Raw genomic sequence first — 14,631 nt, forward strand, 5'->3', positions numbered from 1 at the left:
GGGAGGGTTGGGAGGGGAACACCCATAAGGAAGGGGAGGGGGAGGGGGAAGTTTGCCCGGAAACCGGGAAAGGGAATAACACTTGAAATGTATATAAGAAATACTCAAGTTAATAAAAAAATAAATAAATAAATAAAAGAAATTCATTCAGTCTGTAAGAATTTAAGGTTCTTTTCTTTGTAAGATGAAGATTATCAAGGGCAAGTACTAGCTAGAACTCTCATGAGGTTTTTGTGTAATAAAATACATGGTATGGATGAATAAGACGGTGTCAACTCAGGTAAGAGAGCCTTACTGGTTGTTTGGATTTTTTTTTCCTTCTCTTTTTTTAAATCTCTGTGGAAAGCACCATGACTAAAAGGATCTTTTTAAGGAAAGGGTTTGTTTGACTCAATGTTCAGATCTATCATTGAGGAAAATCAAGGCAGGAGTAAGTAGAAACCTGGAGGTAGAAATTGAAGCAGAGAACATGGAGGATAGCTTTTTATTGATGAGTTCTCCATGCCTTACTCAGTTTGCCTTCTTCTACACCCTGGACCTCTTGCCCAGGAGCAGCACCACCCATGGTGAGCTAGGCCCTTTTACCTCAACCATTAATCAAGAAAATGTCCCACAGTGTTCTCAAAGTCCAATCTGAGGGAGAGGCTTTTTCTCAATTGTGGTTCCTCATAAACTGTCTAGACTGGGTCAAGTTGACAAAAAATCAATCAGTATGCCAATCGGCACATAGTAATGTTCCATCCTCCTCCACTGTCACTGTACTACTACTTACAAAGGAATGGAATCGGCTACCACTAGAAACCACAGGACAAAAGTCATGCAGTTGAACAAGTTCCCTAAATAGGAAGCCATTTTGTTCAGACAAACAGCATCTGAAATCCCAATACTCACATACACATGATTTCTCAGTCCCTAAAAGGCTAACTTTTAGGTATACAGAAACTTACCAGTCACACTGTGGACATAACTAAGGAGTGTTACTAGTCCAGAAAAATGCAAGTGTCCCTAGCCACTAATAAAATGATTAAGAACCTTCTAAAAACTCCGTTTGATGCCGTGATGACTTTATCGCTGATCCATCTGTTCAGAGATCTAGTTTCATCCGTGTCCTTCTAAGGTAGTGTGGGAGTTCGTTGCCCTGTGAGTAGCACAAGCACACAGTGACCTCAACTCCAGAGCAGACAAGGCTACTGTTTACATATTAACCATTTCTGTGCCTCCATCACTATGCATAAACTTATTGATTTACTCTTCCTCACTATAACAGTATTCCTAACTTTAACCAAGTGAGAACTTAAGACCTGGTAAGTCTTATCACACCCTGAAACAGAAGAATCTCATCACAGTACCATTTAACTACTTGTAATTGCCAACCAATCAATAGTTTGTCCATTGATCATGCTAATATGCCTTACTGTAGTCTATACTGGGAGTTCCTTTGCCTAACATCTCTTTTCATTGTTCAATCCTGAGATTGTAGTGACTTCCCCTGCTATTCCTCCTTTGCTCTGAGTGATCTGCTTAACTCATCTTCCTCTAAGTTCTTTCAACATACTCCCCCTTTGTCCTTCTCTCTGGCTATGTTGATAGTTCAAAAAGAATAGAACTGAACAAGTCCCTTTTTACCCTGAAGTCAGTAACTAATGTAGAAAAGATAGAAGATGAAGGGAGGTAAGGAAAGAGAGAGACAGGAAGAGGAGGAGGAGGAAGAGAGAGAGACGGGGGGGGGGAGGGAGAGAGAGAGAGAGAGAGAGAGAGAGAGAGAGAGAGAGAGAGAGAATAGTTATACACTCATGCCAAGCAATGAAGGAATATGGAAAGTGTTTAATTTGACCAATCACAAAGTGAGCTCAGAGATCAGTGATCAAGAAATATATTTTAACAGCTTTATTGAATATTTTTATATAATAAAATTCATTCATTTCCAGTATGCCTGTCAGCAGTTTTTAATAAATTTACTGAGAATTGCAACTATCATCATAACAGTTTTTCTTCTAAACAAGATCACATATGACTGCTAACATTAGTTGTTTCTCTTGTACTCAGTACCAAGAGACCACTAATTTACATTCTGTCACTATTTGCTTACATTCTGTAAACATTTACTATGACTGCAACTATACAAGATGTGCTTTCAGGTACCTGGATTCGACAACTTAGTATGATTTGAGCTTGAACTCTGACATATCAAGTATCATAACTTCAATTATTTTAATTGTTTAATATCTTATGTTTTATTACAACTGGTTTATTCATCAATCAGTTGATGACAATGGGTTGCAACTGTAAACAACTGATTATTATAAACACTGTTTTAAAGAGTATAAATGTTCATGTTTTTAATTATCTTCATCATATATTGATGAGTAGAATTATTGAACCATATGTCAACTGAAGCTTTAAATTTTATAAGAACTGCCAGACTGTTTCAAAAAGGTCATGCCATTTTACAATCCCACCGACACTGTATGAATTTTCTTTTTTTTTCACATCCTCGTCAGTATGTATGTCTATTACGATTAGCCAACATTTGAGATAGGAAGAAATTTAATTTGCCTGGTTTTAAATAAAATTATAGTAGTGAAGAACATTTCAAATCAAATGTTGTCCCTTGAATCTAATAACACCATAAACAAAAATACAGATCAAACAATGGCAAAGCAATGTTCTTAAGAGGCAATCCTACAGATTCTCTAGTTTGTATATGTATGTGTGTATGTGTGCAGGCATGCATGCATGTGTGCATCTATTCTTAAAATAGTATGGTCAAATGGAAATGTGCACATATAAATTACAAGAGATTGGTTCATACCTTTAAACATATGCACACAGTCTGAAGACTTTACAACCCTCCTTAAGAATTGTAAATTTAGGCCTGGGAGTGGAAGCACAACACCTTTAATCCCAGCACTTGGGAGTCAGAGTCAGACAGATCTCTGTGAGTTTGCAGCCAGCATGGTCTACAAATCGAGACCAGGACACCTAAGGCTGTATCACACAGAGAAACCTTGTCTCAAAACAAAACAAAACAACAGAAAAAGAAAAGGATTATACATTCAGAATACAAAAATGTCTGGTGGGTCTGTAACCAGACAAGATACTAAATGTCATAAACAATTGAAAGCAGGAGAATGTAGACTATAACTCAGATCTCCTGGGTGACTAGTCGGAATTGCCATAGCCCTGGTGCTACACCCAATGATTAGAAACACATTTCTTTCTGTACTGACTAAGCAGACATACAAAACAACTGAATGAGTCACACCAGTTCTCTGAAAGCAGAGGAATAAACAAAGCATCTGGATGTACTTCTGTTTATTGATTAATATGAATTGTTTGCAGATTATCATAAACCAAACACAACTTGTCAGGATCCACTCATGCATATGGCTCAAAATTTAACAAAATCTCTATAAATAGCTCATTTTAAGGAAAACAATAATTAAAACCTGCCTCCATTAAACAAAAAACATCAAAGACCTTGGCAATAAATTGAATGAGGGGAATGAGGGTGACATCTCAGTGTGCCAGGACTATGTGTTGGTAAAAGTGGTGTAGTGTTGACATTTTTACTTAATCTAATATTAACGACCTTAGGGAAGAAAGTTGATCTCTCATACTACATACCACCTTTCAAAATTCCAGTGACATTTTTAAGTGGAGGAAAAAGTGAACCCTGAAGCCTGACTCACCTCCACTAAATACCTACCTCTCCCTTGTAAACAAAATATTTTCTGTTGCTAGTTCAAATATGTAAAACACAACTACTGTCCAGGCTCAGAGTTATGTTATATATATTTCTCAAGATATCTTCAAATAGAAGACACATAAAAGCATAGTACCCAAAGTGATTCCACTTTAAAAGGACACTACTTGAGCAAATATGCAAATGTAAAGTAAGCCAAGGCCACATACCAATTACAAAGAAAAAAGAAAACCAGTCTTCACTTTGATTATTCCCAAGATGCCATAGAAAGCAAAGCAAAGCAAAAGTTCACCTTCCTTGAATTACCAACTCAAACTGGTCAATTCAAGAAAACTGGAAGCAAAGCCATTCTCAGTATGAATGTAGAATGACCTTGCTATGTATAGGCACAGTGAAGCAGGGTGCCTAGGTCATTTAATCACTTTGTTTTTGCTGTCGTATCATCACAGTCCTTTTCACTGAGAAGCGGTGGTGTACTGGAGTTTGAAGCAGTGCCAGGCACACGGTGACCTTTCTGCAGCTGGAACCTACTTAAGCTGAATCCACCTCAGATTGGGTGCTAGTTCTTCTCCACCCAAGTATAGATATGACTAATTAAAGTTGGTGAGATAAGCATAAACTGTCCCAGAAAAAAGTACAGAGAGCCCAAAGACCAAGGTCTAAACCTTGGCTCACACATATTTGCTAATGCTTGCATGAGACCAGGTTGCCTGGTACAGACTTGTGATTCAATTGCTTCTAATCCCCTGCCAAGTACAATGGGACCTTTTAGCATTTTGTAATTTTGTGCTTTTAATACTTATCAGTGGTTTGACCTTAAGGCCCTTAATCAGTGTTTGTGGATGAGCCGTTATTAAAGATACACTTAACAGAATCTTGTGGAGAATACTCTCTGTTAAGGATAAGTCCCCGTGATGAAGTCCACATTTTACATAACCCACCAATCACTTATAGGATAGAAACTGGCTGAGAAGCTTCATAAAGACTTGGAGATAAAAAAGAATAATAGAATCTCTAAGGAGATTCCTGTTTTCTTTGCTCTTGAGATGTACAGGTAAGAGCTAAAGGCAAAATGAATTTTCAAAAAGAACCAAATGGACAATAAAGTATGCATCGAACCGACATGTCAAAGAAATACCCATACCTTGGGGGACCCTTCACATCCTCACTTAGCTAACTTGAAAAATGCTGTGGGTAACTTTGAAGGCGTGGTGCACGGTTGCTTGGGGAGCCCAGACATAGGAAAGGAAAAATTGGCTCAAAAATGTACTGTAGGGTCCTGAAAGATCAAACTTTTGTCTGGCTTTCTGCTGGGGGTAGAGAAAAAGAACGTCAAATATTAGATAAGGCCCGGGAGACCCATATTAAAATTGTTTATGTGTTACACTACAACTCAGAACCACTGCTCTTCGAACATCCATCAGACCTTCCAGCAAACTCACAGAGTGCTATGAGTCTAGGGAATCAAGAAACAAACAGAAAATTATTATAAGCAGTGTTTAAGAGCTAAAGGCAAGAAAAACCTTTTAATATAAGATGACCTCGTGTGATATTTTCCAATGGAAAACTCCACGACAGCCTCAGTAGCACTTAGCCAATTATGGAATCTGGTACATTTCTTGGTGGTGGAAATGTTTTATTTTCTTCTTTACTTCCTTTCTTTTCCCCCCTCATCCACCCATCTCTTTATTTTGCAATGCTAGGATGGATATAATACCTTGATCATGCTAAATGCAAGTACTCCAACACTATCTAAATCCCTATCCCTTGTGTTTCTGAGAGTCTTACAATGCAAGGGCAGTTTGCTTCCAAATTCCATTACTTCTGCTTCTGCTACCTTGATATGAGAAGAATACATGCCCTGCGCTTCTACCTTTTAAGAGTCGGCAGTGTCAAATGAGGAAAAATGACTAAAACCATTCAAGCCTTTCTATGCACTCCTACTGCACTGAGCAACCCCTGCACTACCTATATCAAAGTTTGTGCACTGAGTCATGGAGAGGACATCTATAATGTGAATAATGCAAAGTGCAGCACGGACAGCTTTAGTGCATCTTTACATCTTTGACCCACAATAACTGTGTGTGTCTTCAATTTGTTTTTTAATAAGCTAAATCACACCAGCATTCAGGATAGTATATATAACTCCCAAGATCCAGTTGCTTTACTCATTTAAGGACTTTTTCCCATTGAAACCTGAACCACGATGAGGGACTAGGCATCAATCCTAGTGGCTCACTTTGAACATGCAGGCATAAGTAAAGCCAATACGGGATAGTCACATCTAAGTCCTTAGGATCACATCTGACATGTTCCACAAAAAGAAAAAAAAGGAAGAAAAAGGTTTCAATTCATGCTGAGAAGCATGTAAAACTGGAGGTTTAGGCTTAAGAGAAATAGAAAGACTATTCTCTAAGCCAAGAAAGCACCAAATGGTCCCCGCAGTTCCACAGGGCACTACTCCTGCACCTGAGAAACTTCACAGTCAGCACCTGACTATGAAGGGGGAAAAGGTAAGAATATTGTAGTAATAAAAATGAAAAGAAGTTAAGGAAACAACAATCTAAAAAAAATCTAGGAGACACTAATTTGTATCCCCACTAGAGAGTATTGATAGCCTGTCTCTGAGAATGAAAGGTCTAAGAAATATACTGGCTGGACAGTGTCATAGCTGTAGAAGTCTAGGATATGATTTGTAAAACCCAGGCTTCAGGCCTGTCCTTGATATCTTCCTCATTATCCCCTCATTCTGTGTACATGTTTGTGTGTGTGTGTGTGTGTGTGTGTGTGTGTGTGTGTGTGTGTGTGTGTGTGTGTGTATAGGGGAGGGAGCGAGTCAAAACAGAAGGCTAAAGGGGGAAGTATTTCATTTTTCTCTTCAAGGTGGTAGGTAAATGCCAACATAGTTCTGTGTACTCCTTTTTGTAAATCAACTTGTTAAAAAATATAGGCAGGAAACATACAGGCAGGAGAACTCTACCTCACTCATTGTTATCCCCCTCATTTCTATAATTAATTAAAGAGAAAGAACAGACCCAGTAGTCCCATGGCTACGGAATCTGGATCCCCAGACTAGAATAAGAAAACAAAAAGTGTTCAAAGTCAGTCATTGGGGAATCAATCCTCTCGTAGTGTGGGGCTCTGTATACCCCATTTCGAGTGCTGGTTATTGCAGGACCTACATCCCAGGCTCCTGCTACTGTTGTTGAATAAAAGAGGAGCAGGAAAGCCCAGCAACAAGCACTGGCAAGCTTGTCAAGAGTGAAAGAGACCTAGAAAGAGAGCAGACAAGTTAGAATCCTACGATACAAACTCATCACCCTCCTCTTCCTTTTCTCTAAAGGTTAATGGATAGACCAGTAAAGATTAACATGTAATAGCAGAAATACCTCATCCAGCTACAGAGATGACAAATCTATAGTATTACAAACTAGTAAGTTTTTAAAAAAAATTGGATTACGTTATAAGCACCATGATTAAAAACAAACAAACAAACAAACAAAAAACCACACAAAAAAGTGGTATTTTCCAGACAGATGTTGTCTTCAGTTTTCTCAGAAGGCAGAGGAATCAGAATAAAACCAGAACCCATAAATGAGTATGAGATACAATTATTCTTTTTACAGTTGTGAGCTCCTGTTCACTGCAACATATGAAAAAGAACTGCATAGTTTTTAAATGAAGAAATAGATTGAGAATCCTTAATCCAAAATTGAAAAATTCAAAGTCCCAAAAATTTTCAAAAATTTATAACTATTTCAGGCTCTATATGTGTTCTTCTTTCCTCAAAGATATTTCACCATATATGTGTGTGTGTATATATATTTTTTTGTGTGTGTGTATGTATACATATACACATGCACACATATATGTTATGAGACATATATTGAGATATATACATATATATTCATATTCAGTGATGAAGTTGAACGAGTTCTATAATGGGACTGCTAATCCTGGGTTCTCGTTTATTTCTGAGATTGGGTTGTTCTGTGATTTTAAGCAAATCTCGTTTCATCTCTGTTGCTTGATTCCTGTTTCTTAAAATGAGGTTAACGTATTTCTTATTTGTCTACAACAGAGGGATGACATTATGAAGTTCAGAATCAAATGTAACCAATATAAAAGGGATTTCTAATTTGTGACTATGCACGGGTAAAGAAAAAAAAGGGCCTAACATGCAGACACTATAAAGGGCACTTGCATATGCTTTCAATCAATCCTCAAGAAAACGTATGAGTGGAAGGCTCTGTGTCTGAAAGAAGTAAAATGATTTGCACAAGTTCAGAAAGCTATTCAGGAATTGATATTTCTCAGAATATGGAGCTGCGTACCTTTACAGCGTTGTTCTACTTGTACACACAAAAGGAGAAACCTGAATATGATTAGTTGATAGTGGGATCTGAAATTGGCCTCATGTCATCCTGCCTGGTTTGCAGACAATTGTCCTAGAAGTCCAATGTAAACTTAGCTCAAAATTTAGTGCCCCAACTGTTGCCTCTCCAACCTGGTTTCCTGATGTTCTTCCATCCAAACCTTATGGAACAATAGAACCCGGTTTGGAAATTTCCTGAGGGTGGCCCACACCTTCTGGACCTTTAGCCCTATCTTTTCAGCTCACCTTGGTAGAGTTAAAGGCTGGGAACTTCAAAAGGTACATAGAGGTCCAGCCTGTCTCCTGAGTGTTCAGCTGTGTTCTCTCTCAAGGTTTCAGCTCCAGGACAGGGGACAGAGCTGGAAAACTTTTGCAGGTCCAGCTCTGTACATTCAATGGGGGTATGGACCCACTGAGAATGGCTCTCTGAGGCGCAGGAAGCCATGGTGAAGGATTCCTGAGTGGGGAAGCCGCGAGTGGAGCTGCAGTCATCATCCAGGATGGAGTTAAGGGGCTTGATCTCAAAGATGCTCCCATTTGCTGGAAACTCAGGACTGGTCTCCTGGCCAGGTGGTGTGGTTAAAAGAGAATCCTCCTGCACTGCCTTTTCAGCCTCATATTGCAATGAACCTCCTGCAACTCAAAGCAGAAAGCCACTGAGTCATCCAAAGTCAGGGTCTCTTTTCAACAAGTTACCTTTTACTGAGCACAAAATAGGGAGCGGGTGAGAGGATGTAGGAGACAGAGTTTCTGTTCTCCTCCTGGAGAACCAGAGCACCTAAAAGTGAGCTAAAATGACACATTTCAAAAACGTATTTTCATTGGGGTATCACATTAAACTTTAAATGCTGGATTAGAGAAGACGAATGTGTTCAGATAGAGATAAATGCTTGGAAAAGAGATTGTAACACGTCCCATTCTTCCATGATCTATGGATTTTATGAAATATAGTAAAGGGACCAGACAGAATTAAGGTAGTACATGTCAAAATAGGAACATTATCTTGAATTATGCACATGGGTTCATACACCTCTTAAAGCTAAATCATAATATTTTTATTCCATGCTTAATGATAAATATTTTAATTTACTTTCATTTTTTCTAGTTACTAGATGTATTCTTAGAAGATTTAGAAAGCAGAAATGACACTAGAGAGACGTGGCACAAAACAAAATCAATATACCATCCCTAGTTTTAGAATTAGAAGAGAGCTATGAGCCAAAGGAGATGATCGTCCTCTAGAGCAGTGGTTCTCAGCTTTCCTAATGCCATGACCCTTTAATACAGTTCCTCATGCTGTGGTGACCCCAACCATAACATTACTTTCATTGCTTTGTCATAGCTAATATTGCACTGCTGAATCATAATGTAAATACCCATGTTTTCTGATGGTCCTGCGTAATCCCTGTGAAAAGGTCATTTGACCCCCAAAGTGATCGCAACCTACAGGTTGAGAACCACTGCTCTAGAAGCTGTAAATGACCTTCAGCAAGAAAATAGACCTTTAATCTTATAAATACACGAGGAAACAGACTCACATATAGTGTATGGAAAGAAACACAGTCCTGCTAAGTTTTTGATTCAGGCAGTGTGAAGACCCAGGGAAGCCTGCTAAATTTCTGAGCTATGGTAACTGAGATAAGCCATTAAATATGTGACAATTTGCTAAATCAGTGATAAGTAACACCTACATAAGTCTGATTCAATATGAGGTTACAACCTGAGTGTGTATTCATGATTTCTCCACTGTGGATATGGTTCTGCTGTTTGTTCAAATTATTTGTGAGTTAATAACAAAGTTTCATCCAAAATTAGAAAGTTCTGGATTCTTTGAAAATGTGGAAGGTTTTGCAGTGCTAACAATAAGGAAGAATTGAGTAATGGAGTTTTGATTAGATAGGAGATGGTCTTTCTAGTATGCCACAATCTTATTCATTTTTTCTGTATCTACATGATTTAATTCACACCAACATGACCTTCAATTACACAGCCCTAGCAAGTGTGTGTAAGTCAATGAGTACTGATAAATGGTTTTCTCATATGAAAATCAATGGGAAACTACCTGTCCTCATGCTCCCGGAAGGGTACTACAATTGTATCTTTAGTCTAGAGAGAGCTTCTCATTTCTTCTTTCCCAAGGAAGGAATATGGAGACAGGCAGTTGCCAGATGTTTCATCACATTCACATTCTGGGACCCAAACATTTCATTACCCATGATCCAGGACCAGGCAAGAGTTCTTATTTCATACACCACCTTTGAAAGTCTGCATGGTTAATGAAACAGAGATACTGCAGTCCACCATTATCTTAAATGTCTGAGCTTTCAGTTTAGTCCTAAGGAAATTGAAGTAGAGTTGAAGAAGAGTCATTTAGAATCAGAAGGGGGAATACTACACCTCATGAAATTCTAGATTCATCTTTGCTTAAACAGAGTACACACAAATAAGCTATTGATAGGCTCTAGAATGAAACTAAGCAAGCTCCTCCATCTAAGGATCTTTTCAGCATTGAGTAAAGCTAAAATAAACAGTGTTGCTTCAGTCCCAGTATCCATTAAATTAAGGAATCCTGAGAGTCCTTGTATCTAGTAAACTCTATCCTTTCCTTTACTAACATAGATCTACTTGTTAGTCTGAGTTAGGTTTTTTTTTCTTTGTTTTGGTGGTGTTTGTCTTTATTTTGCTTTGTTGTTGTTGCTCTACCTGCTTAGTTCACAGTTCTCTTAATTGCACGGACACTGCATTGGACACAGGTATTCTTGTCTGGAATTATAATGTCTTAGTCTTGATGATCTCACCTCTTTCATATTTGTCCCTTAGTGAACTGTACTTTCTGCCTTACATTATTGGTTGGTAGATGAAGTTGAAAACAAGTAAAAGTGTTGTCAAAACTTTAAACATGATCATATCTCTTTATTTTCTCTATATAGCCATTTCACATGACTTTGTCTGGATTTCCTTGGGCAGCAGCATTTTGGATAACAGAAAAGTATAAGAATTTTAAGTAAACACTATGCTTTCTGTTATCCTATTTTGGGAAATTACTATATTGACAGAATTTATTGTAAGCCTCATCAACTTTTATTCCTCATGTTTTAGGTATAGCTAAATCCTCTTCAACTCTGATGTTTCAGAATCTATTTGTATATACATATATACACATATATTTATATATATGTAATATGTGTAAATATATATAAAATAAACAATGTATTTAATCTCATCCATAATTTTGAAGATTAAAAATAAGTAAACCTAAGAATCTAGATAACTTGTGTTAGACGATGATTTAATAGTAATCTGGATGTTCAGTCTTAGTTTCCTTTACCAAGTGATTTCCCCTAAAGGGAAATGCTCCATGAACACTTAATACCCAATAAACTTGTCCATTCTACTTCTAGGTAGACTCTAGCCCTTTTGGCTTCCTATATTTTTTATAGCATCCCCGATAGTTCCCATAGGACAACAGAGCATCGTGGCTGGGATTGTCCAGTGTGGCAGGGAAGGCACTTTATTATGCAATCTCAGAAAAATTTCCCTTTTACCAAAAACAAACAAACAAACAAACAAACAAACAAACAAATACACATTTTAAAAAGGTGTCTTACTTCTGATTCATGTCAATAGACATACTTACCACACTGACAATGTCTGTTGAATATTTGCTTGCAATAAAGGAAGAAGAGTCCAAGGAAGGCCAGGGCAAAGACCACTAGCAGACTTCCTACCAGTGCGACAAGTGTGGCTTCCTTAGGAGGAAGAGTGTGTGTGTCTACCTTCACTAAGCTCAGCTGGAAGGTACCTGTGGAACCACAACAACAAAATAATGGGTAAGGCCGGTCAAAGTAGACAATTAACTGTCATTCTGACAAGGGCCCTAAAGTTCTGTAGGCCACATCTTTTCCTTTAGGCCATCTGTATCAGGCCTCCTATCTTCATATTTGAGAATAGGTAAAATTATAATAAAATAAAGCAGAGGTCATATGCTGCAGGCATGGTATATGTTAGCATCACTAACCAAAAAATTCCATATTGTGCTTCACTCATGCTCTGTTTGGTAGTATAACCTAAAAACAAAGATTACTCGATTAAAATGCTCATCAGTGAACACTGGATCAGTAAATCGTGATTTTTCTAAGACGTCATAAAAGACCTTTCATTGATTAATATAAATAACCCAGTGGAGCAAAACAAAGTGAAGAAAGGATAGCTTATGACCTTTATAGAAAATGTTGTAAAACACAAAGTAATAACAAATATTGTCTAACAATATGAATAGATGTGAAGTAATACAAACATTTAAATAGTAGCGGAAAATAAGGCAGAGAAATATGCCAATGAATTCACCACACTCTGTATACAGGTTTACAGTAAAGCTAACGACATCCACAAAGTCCCAATGCACTTTGAGTAAAAGCAATGCCTGTCACTTTCACACTGAGTCAGTTAAGAGCTGATACATCTTAACCACTTCTCTCTGTGATAAGGAACTGGACACTAAGTGGCCTAGCAATCATAGGACCATGATGGGAGAAGGCCTTTTCCTTATGAAAAGGAGCATGGGATTTATTTTTTTTAACCATAGGATAGCCTAGCAAAAAGCTTCTTAAAATTTAAGAAAAGTGTTTATTTCTGTGGAGGAAAGGACAGAAGACTCAGAAAGGATCTAAAGGGAAGTTTATTATGCTTGTTGTTTAAAAAAATCTGAAGGAAATATACAAAATTGTGGGATTAATTATCCAGGAATCTCAGATAATATCAGATTTTACCTTTTATATTTATGTTCAATGTCTGTTTGATGTGTCATGACTGTTATGAAAACACCAATCATTTAAAGAGTATAGGAGAAGATAGACAACAATTTAGAGCATCCGGCAAATAAGTAAATGTCTCGTGACACAGGATAGATTCTAAGTTCTGTTTTCAGCTTCTAATGTGGTCTAGGATCTTAGAATTTCCATATGCTATGTATATTGACTCTGATAGCAATATTGACTCTAATAACAATCATGTGCAGAAATGTTATTTTTTTAAATACACTGTATCATTCATTAATCCCTAAAACCTTGCCAGGTAGCTCACAAAGTGTGAACACAAATGTTTCCTCATTAGATAGATTTCTTAAGACAAGGAAAAGGAGGTTTAATGATTCTGAATGCTGAGAAGTTGGGATTTTATCCTAGGCCACTACCTTTGTTTAATATGCGCCAAAGGAACAGGTGTCAAGGAGTATTTTCCTCCTACAAGAATCAAGAACTTTCTTGATTCCGTTGACAAACAGAAGTTTGTGAAAGAAAGGAGAGAAAAAATGGATACGCACACTGAACCTCAGAAGAAGGAGTCTGCTTTGTACACGGGATGCATTCTTGGTCCTGCAGGCCCCCAATGCGTGTCTTTCGGTAGAACCTGTGATCAGAGCAGAAAGGAATGGCAGAGTGCTGAGACAAGCAATTGACTTGTAACAGCCCTTCCTGAAATGCTAGAAAATGTCTATGAGTCTTTCCTTTATGGGAGTGCCTACCCTCGTGAGATCTCTGCCAAGTGTGATTCAGTCTCTATTTTTCCTGATTATTACATGATGCCAACTTCCTCATGATTGCACATGACATTTACTTTAAATTTTAGGCAGAATATCAGCATGATTAAAAAGCTTCTAGGTGCTCATCTGTATTTGAAAATTCCCACATACTTTGTATAGATAGATCTCGTTAGGAAGATATAGATTCCCTATTAATGAGGCCTAACTAGAGCAGAAAACTGGTCTTTAGAATCCTTTGACTAAGAGGTAGGATGATAAAGGGCATCAAAGAATGTTAAAAATTCCCAGAAGGACTTATACAATTTAGTAGGTTTACCTGGGCAGACAGTCTCCACAGATAGCATTAGAGGTATTTGTGCAGTTGGCCTTCTGGACCCGATTGATGACAGCACAAGTGATGCATGTCTGACATCTGTGATGTCCCCAAGTGCTTTTATACTTTCGAGGAGGGCAGGCTATGCAGTACGCATCTCCACCTTCTCCATAACCACAATCCTGAAATATAGAAGGTGTTCATAAGAGCTAGGGAGAGGATCTGTTGTAAGTCAAGTGAATACGATATAAGACACTATTTTTTGAACTACAAGTTTTATTAAATAAATTTATCATATGTAACCAGCACTGAAAACTGAAATTAACTAAATAGAATAGTGACATAAAATGAAGTAAACCTAAGTGCGTCAATAAAAATAAACAAGACTACACTATGGACAAAATTTCCAAATTTTAGTTTATTTCTTACTAATACTCTGTTTATTAGAGACTTAATGAGGGTTGGGGCCTAGATTAGCTACAATGGGGCATCCCATACATGAATGGTTTCATTTTGTGCTTGCATGATAGGAACATCAAGTAAAAGAGAACATTTTGTCCCCAAGAAATAATACACTTCACTTTCATCGTATAGCAGAGGCCACACATGACAACTGATTACTATTAAGTATATAGCATACGAGAAAGCCCACTTTTATAGTATATCAAAGGGTGCATACTCGAAAATATCTGACATTA

General features: G+C 37.6%; 1 protein-coding gene across 4 annotated transcripts in view; it reads right to left on the bottom strand.

Annotated features, from left to right (window-relative positions):
• Eda2r (ectodysplasin A2 receptor) overlaps positions 1–14,631 on the bottom strand; it is a 55,118-nt gene that overhangs the window by 8,678 nt on the left and 31,809 nt on the right. Inside the window, exons 3-7 of one of the 4 annotated variants that reach the window (XM_039100197.2) lie at positions 13,937–14,115; positions 13,402–13,487; positions 11,719–11,883; positions 8,328–8,720; positions 1,865–6,978 (exon numbers count right to left, since the gene is read on the bottom strand). In XM_039100197.2, the coding sequence (XP_038956125.1) occupies positions 8,338–8,720; positions 11,719–11,883; positions 13,402–13,487; positions 13,937–14,115 (813 nt within the window). In that variant the 3' untranslated portion in view covers positions 1,865–6,978; positions 8,328–8,337. Of the gene's footprint in view, positions 1–1,864; positions 8,721–11,718; positions 11,884–13,401; positions 13,488–13,936; positions 14,116–14,631 lie in introns of those variants that run through there. The other 3 variants (NM_001401114.1, XM_063279875.1, XM_063279876.1) reach the window with 3 other exon arrangements.

This window comes from Rattus norvegicus, chromosome X (genome assembly GCF_036323735.1).
Source record: "Rattus norvegicus strain BN/NHsdMcwi chromosome X, GRCr8, whole genome shotgun sequence".
Taxonomy (NCBI): Eukaryota; Metazoa; Chordata; class Mammalia; order Rodentia; family Muridae; genus Rattus; species Rattus norvegicus.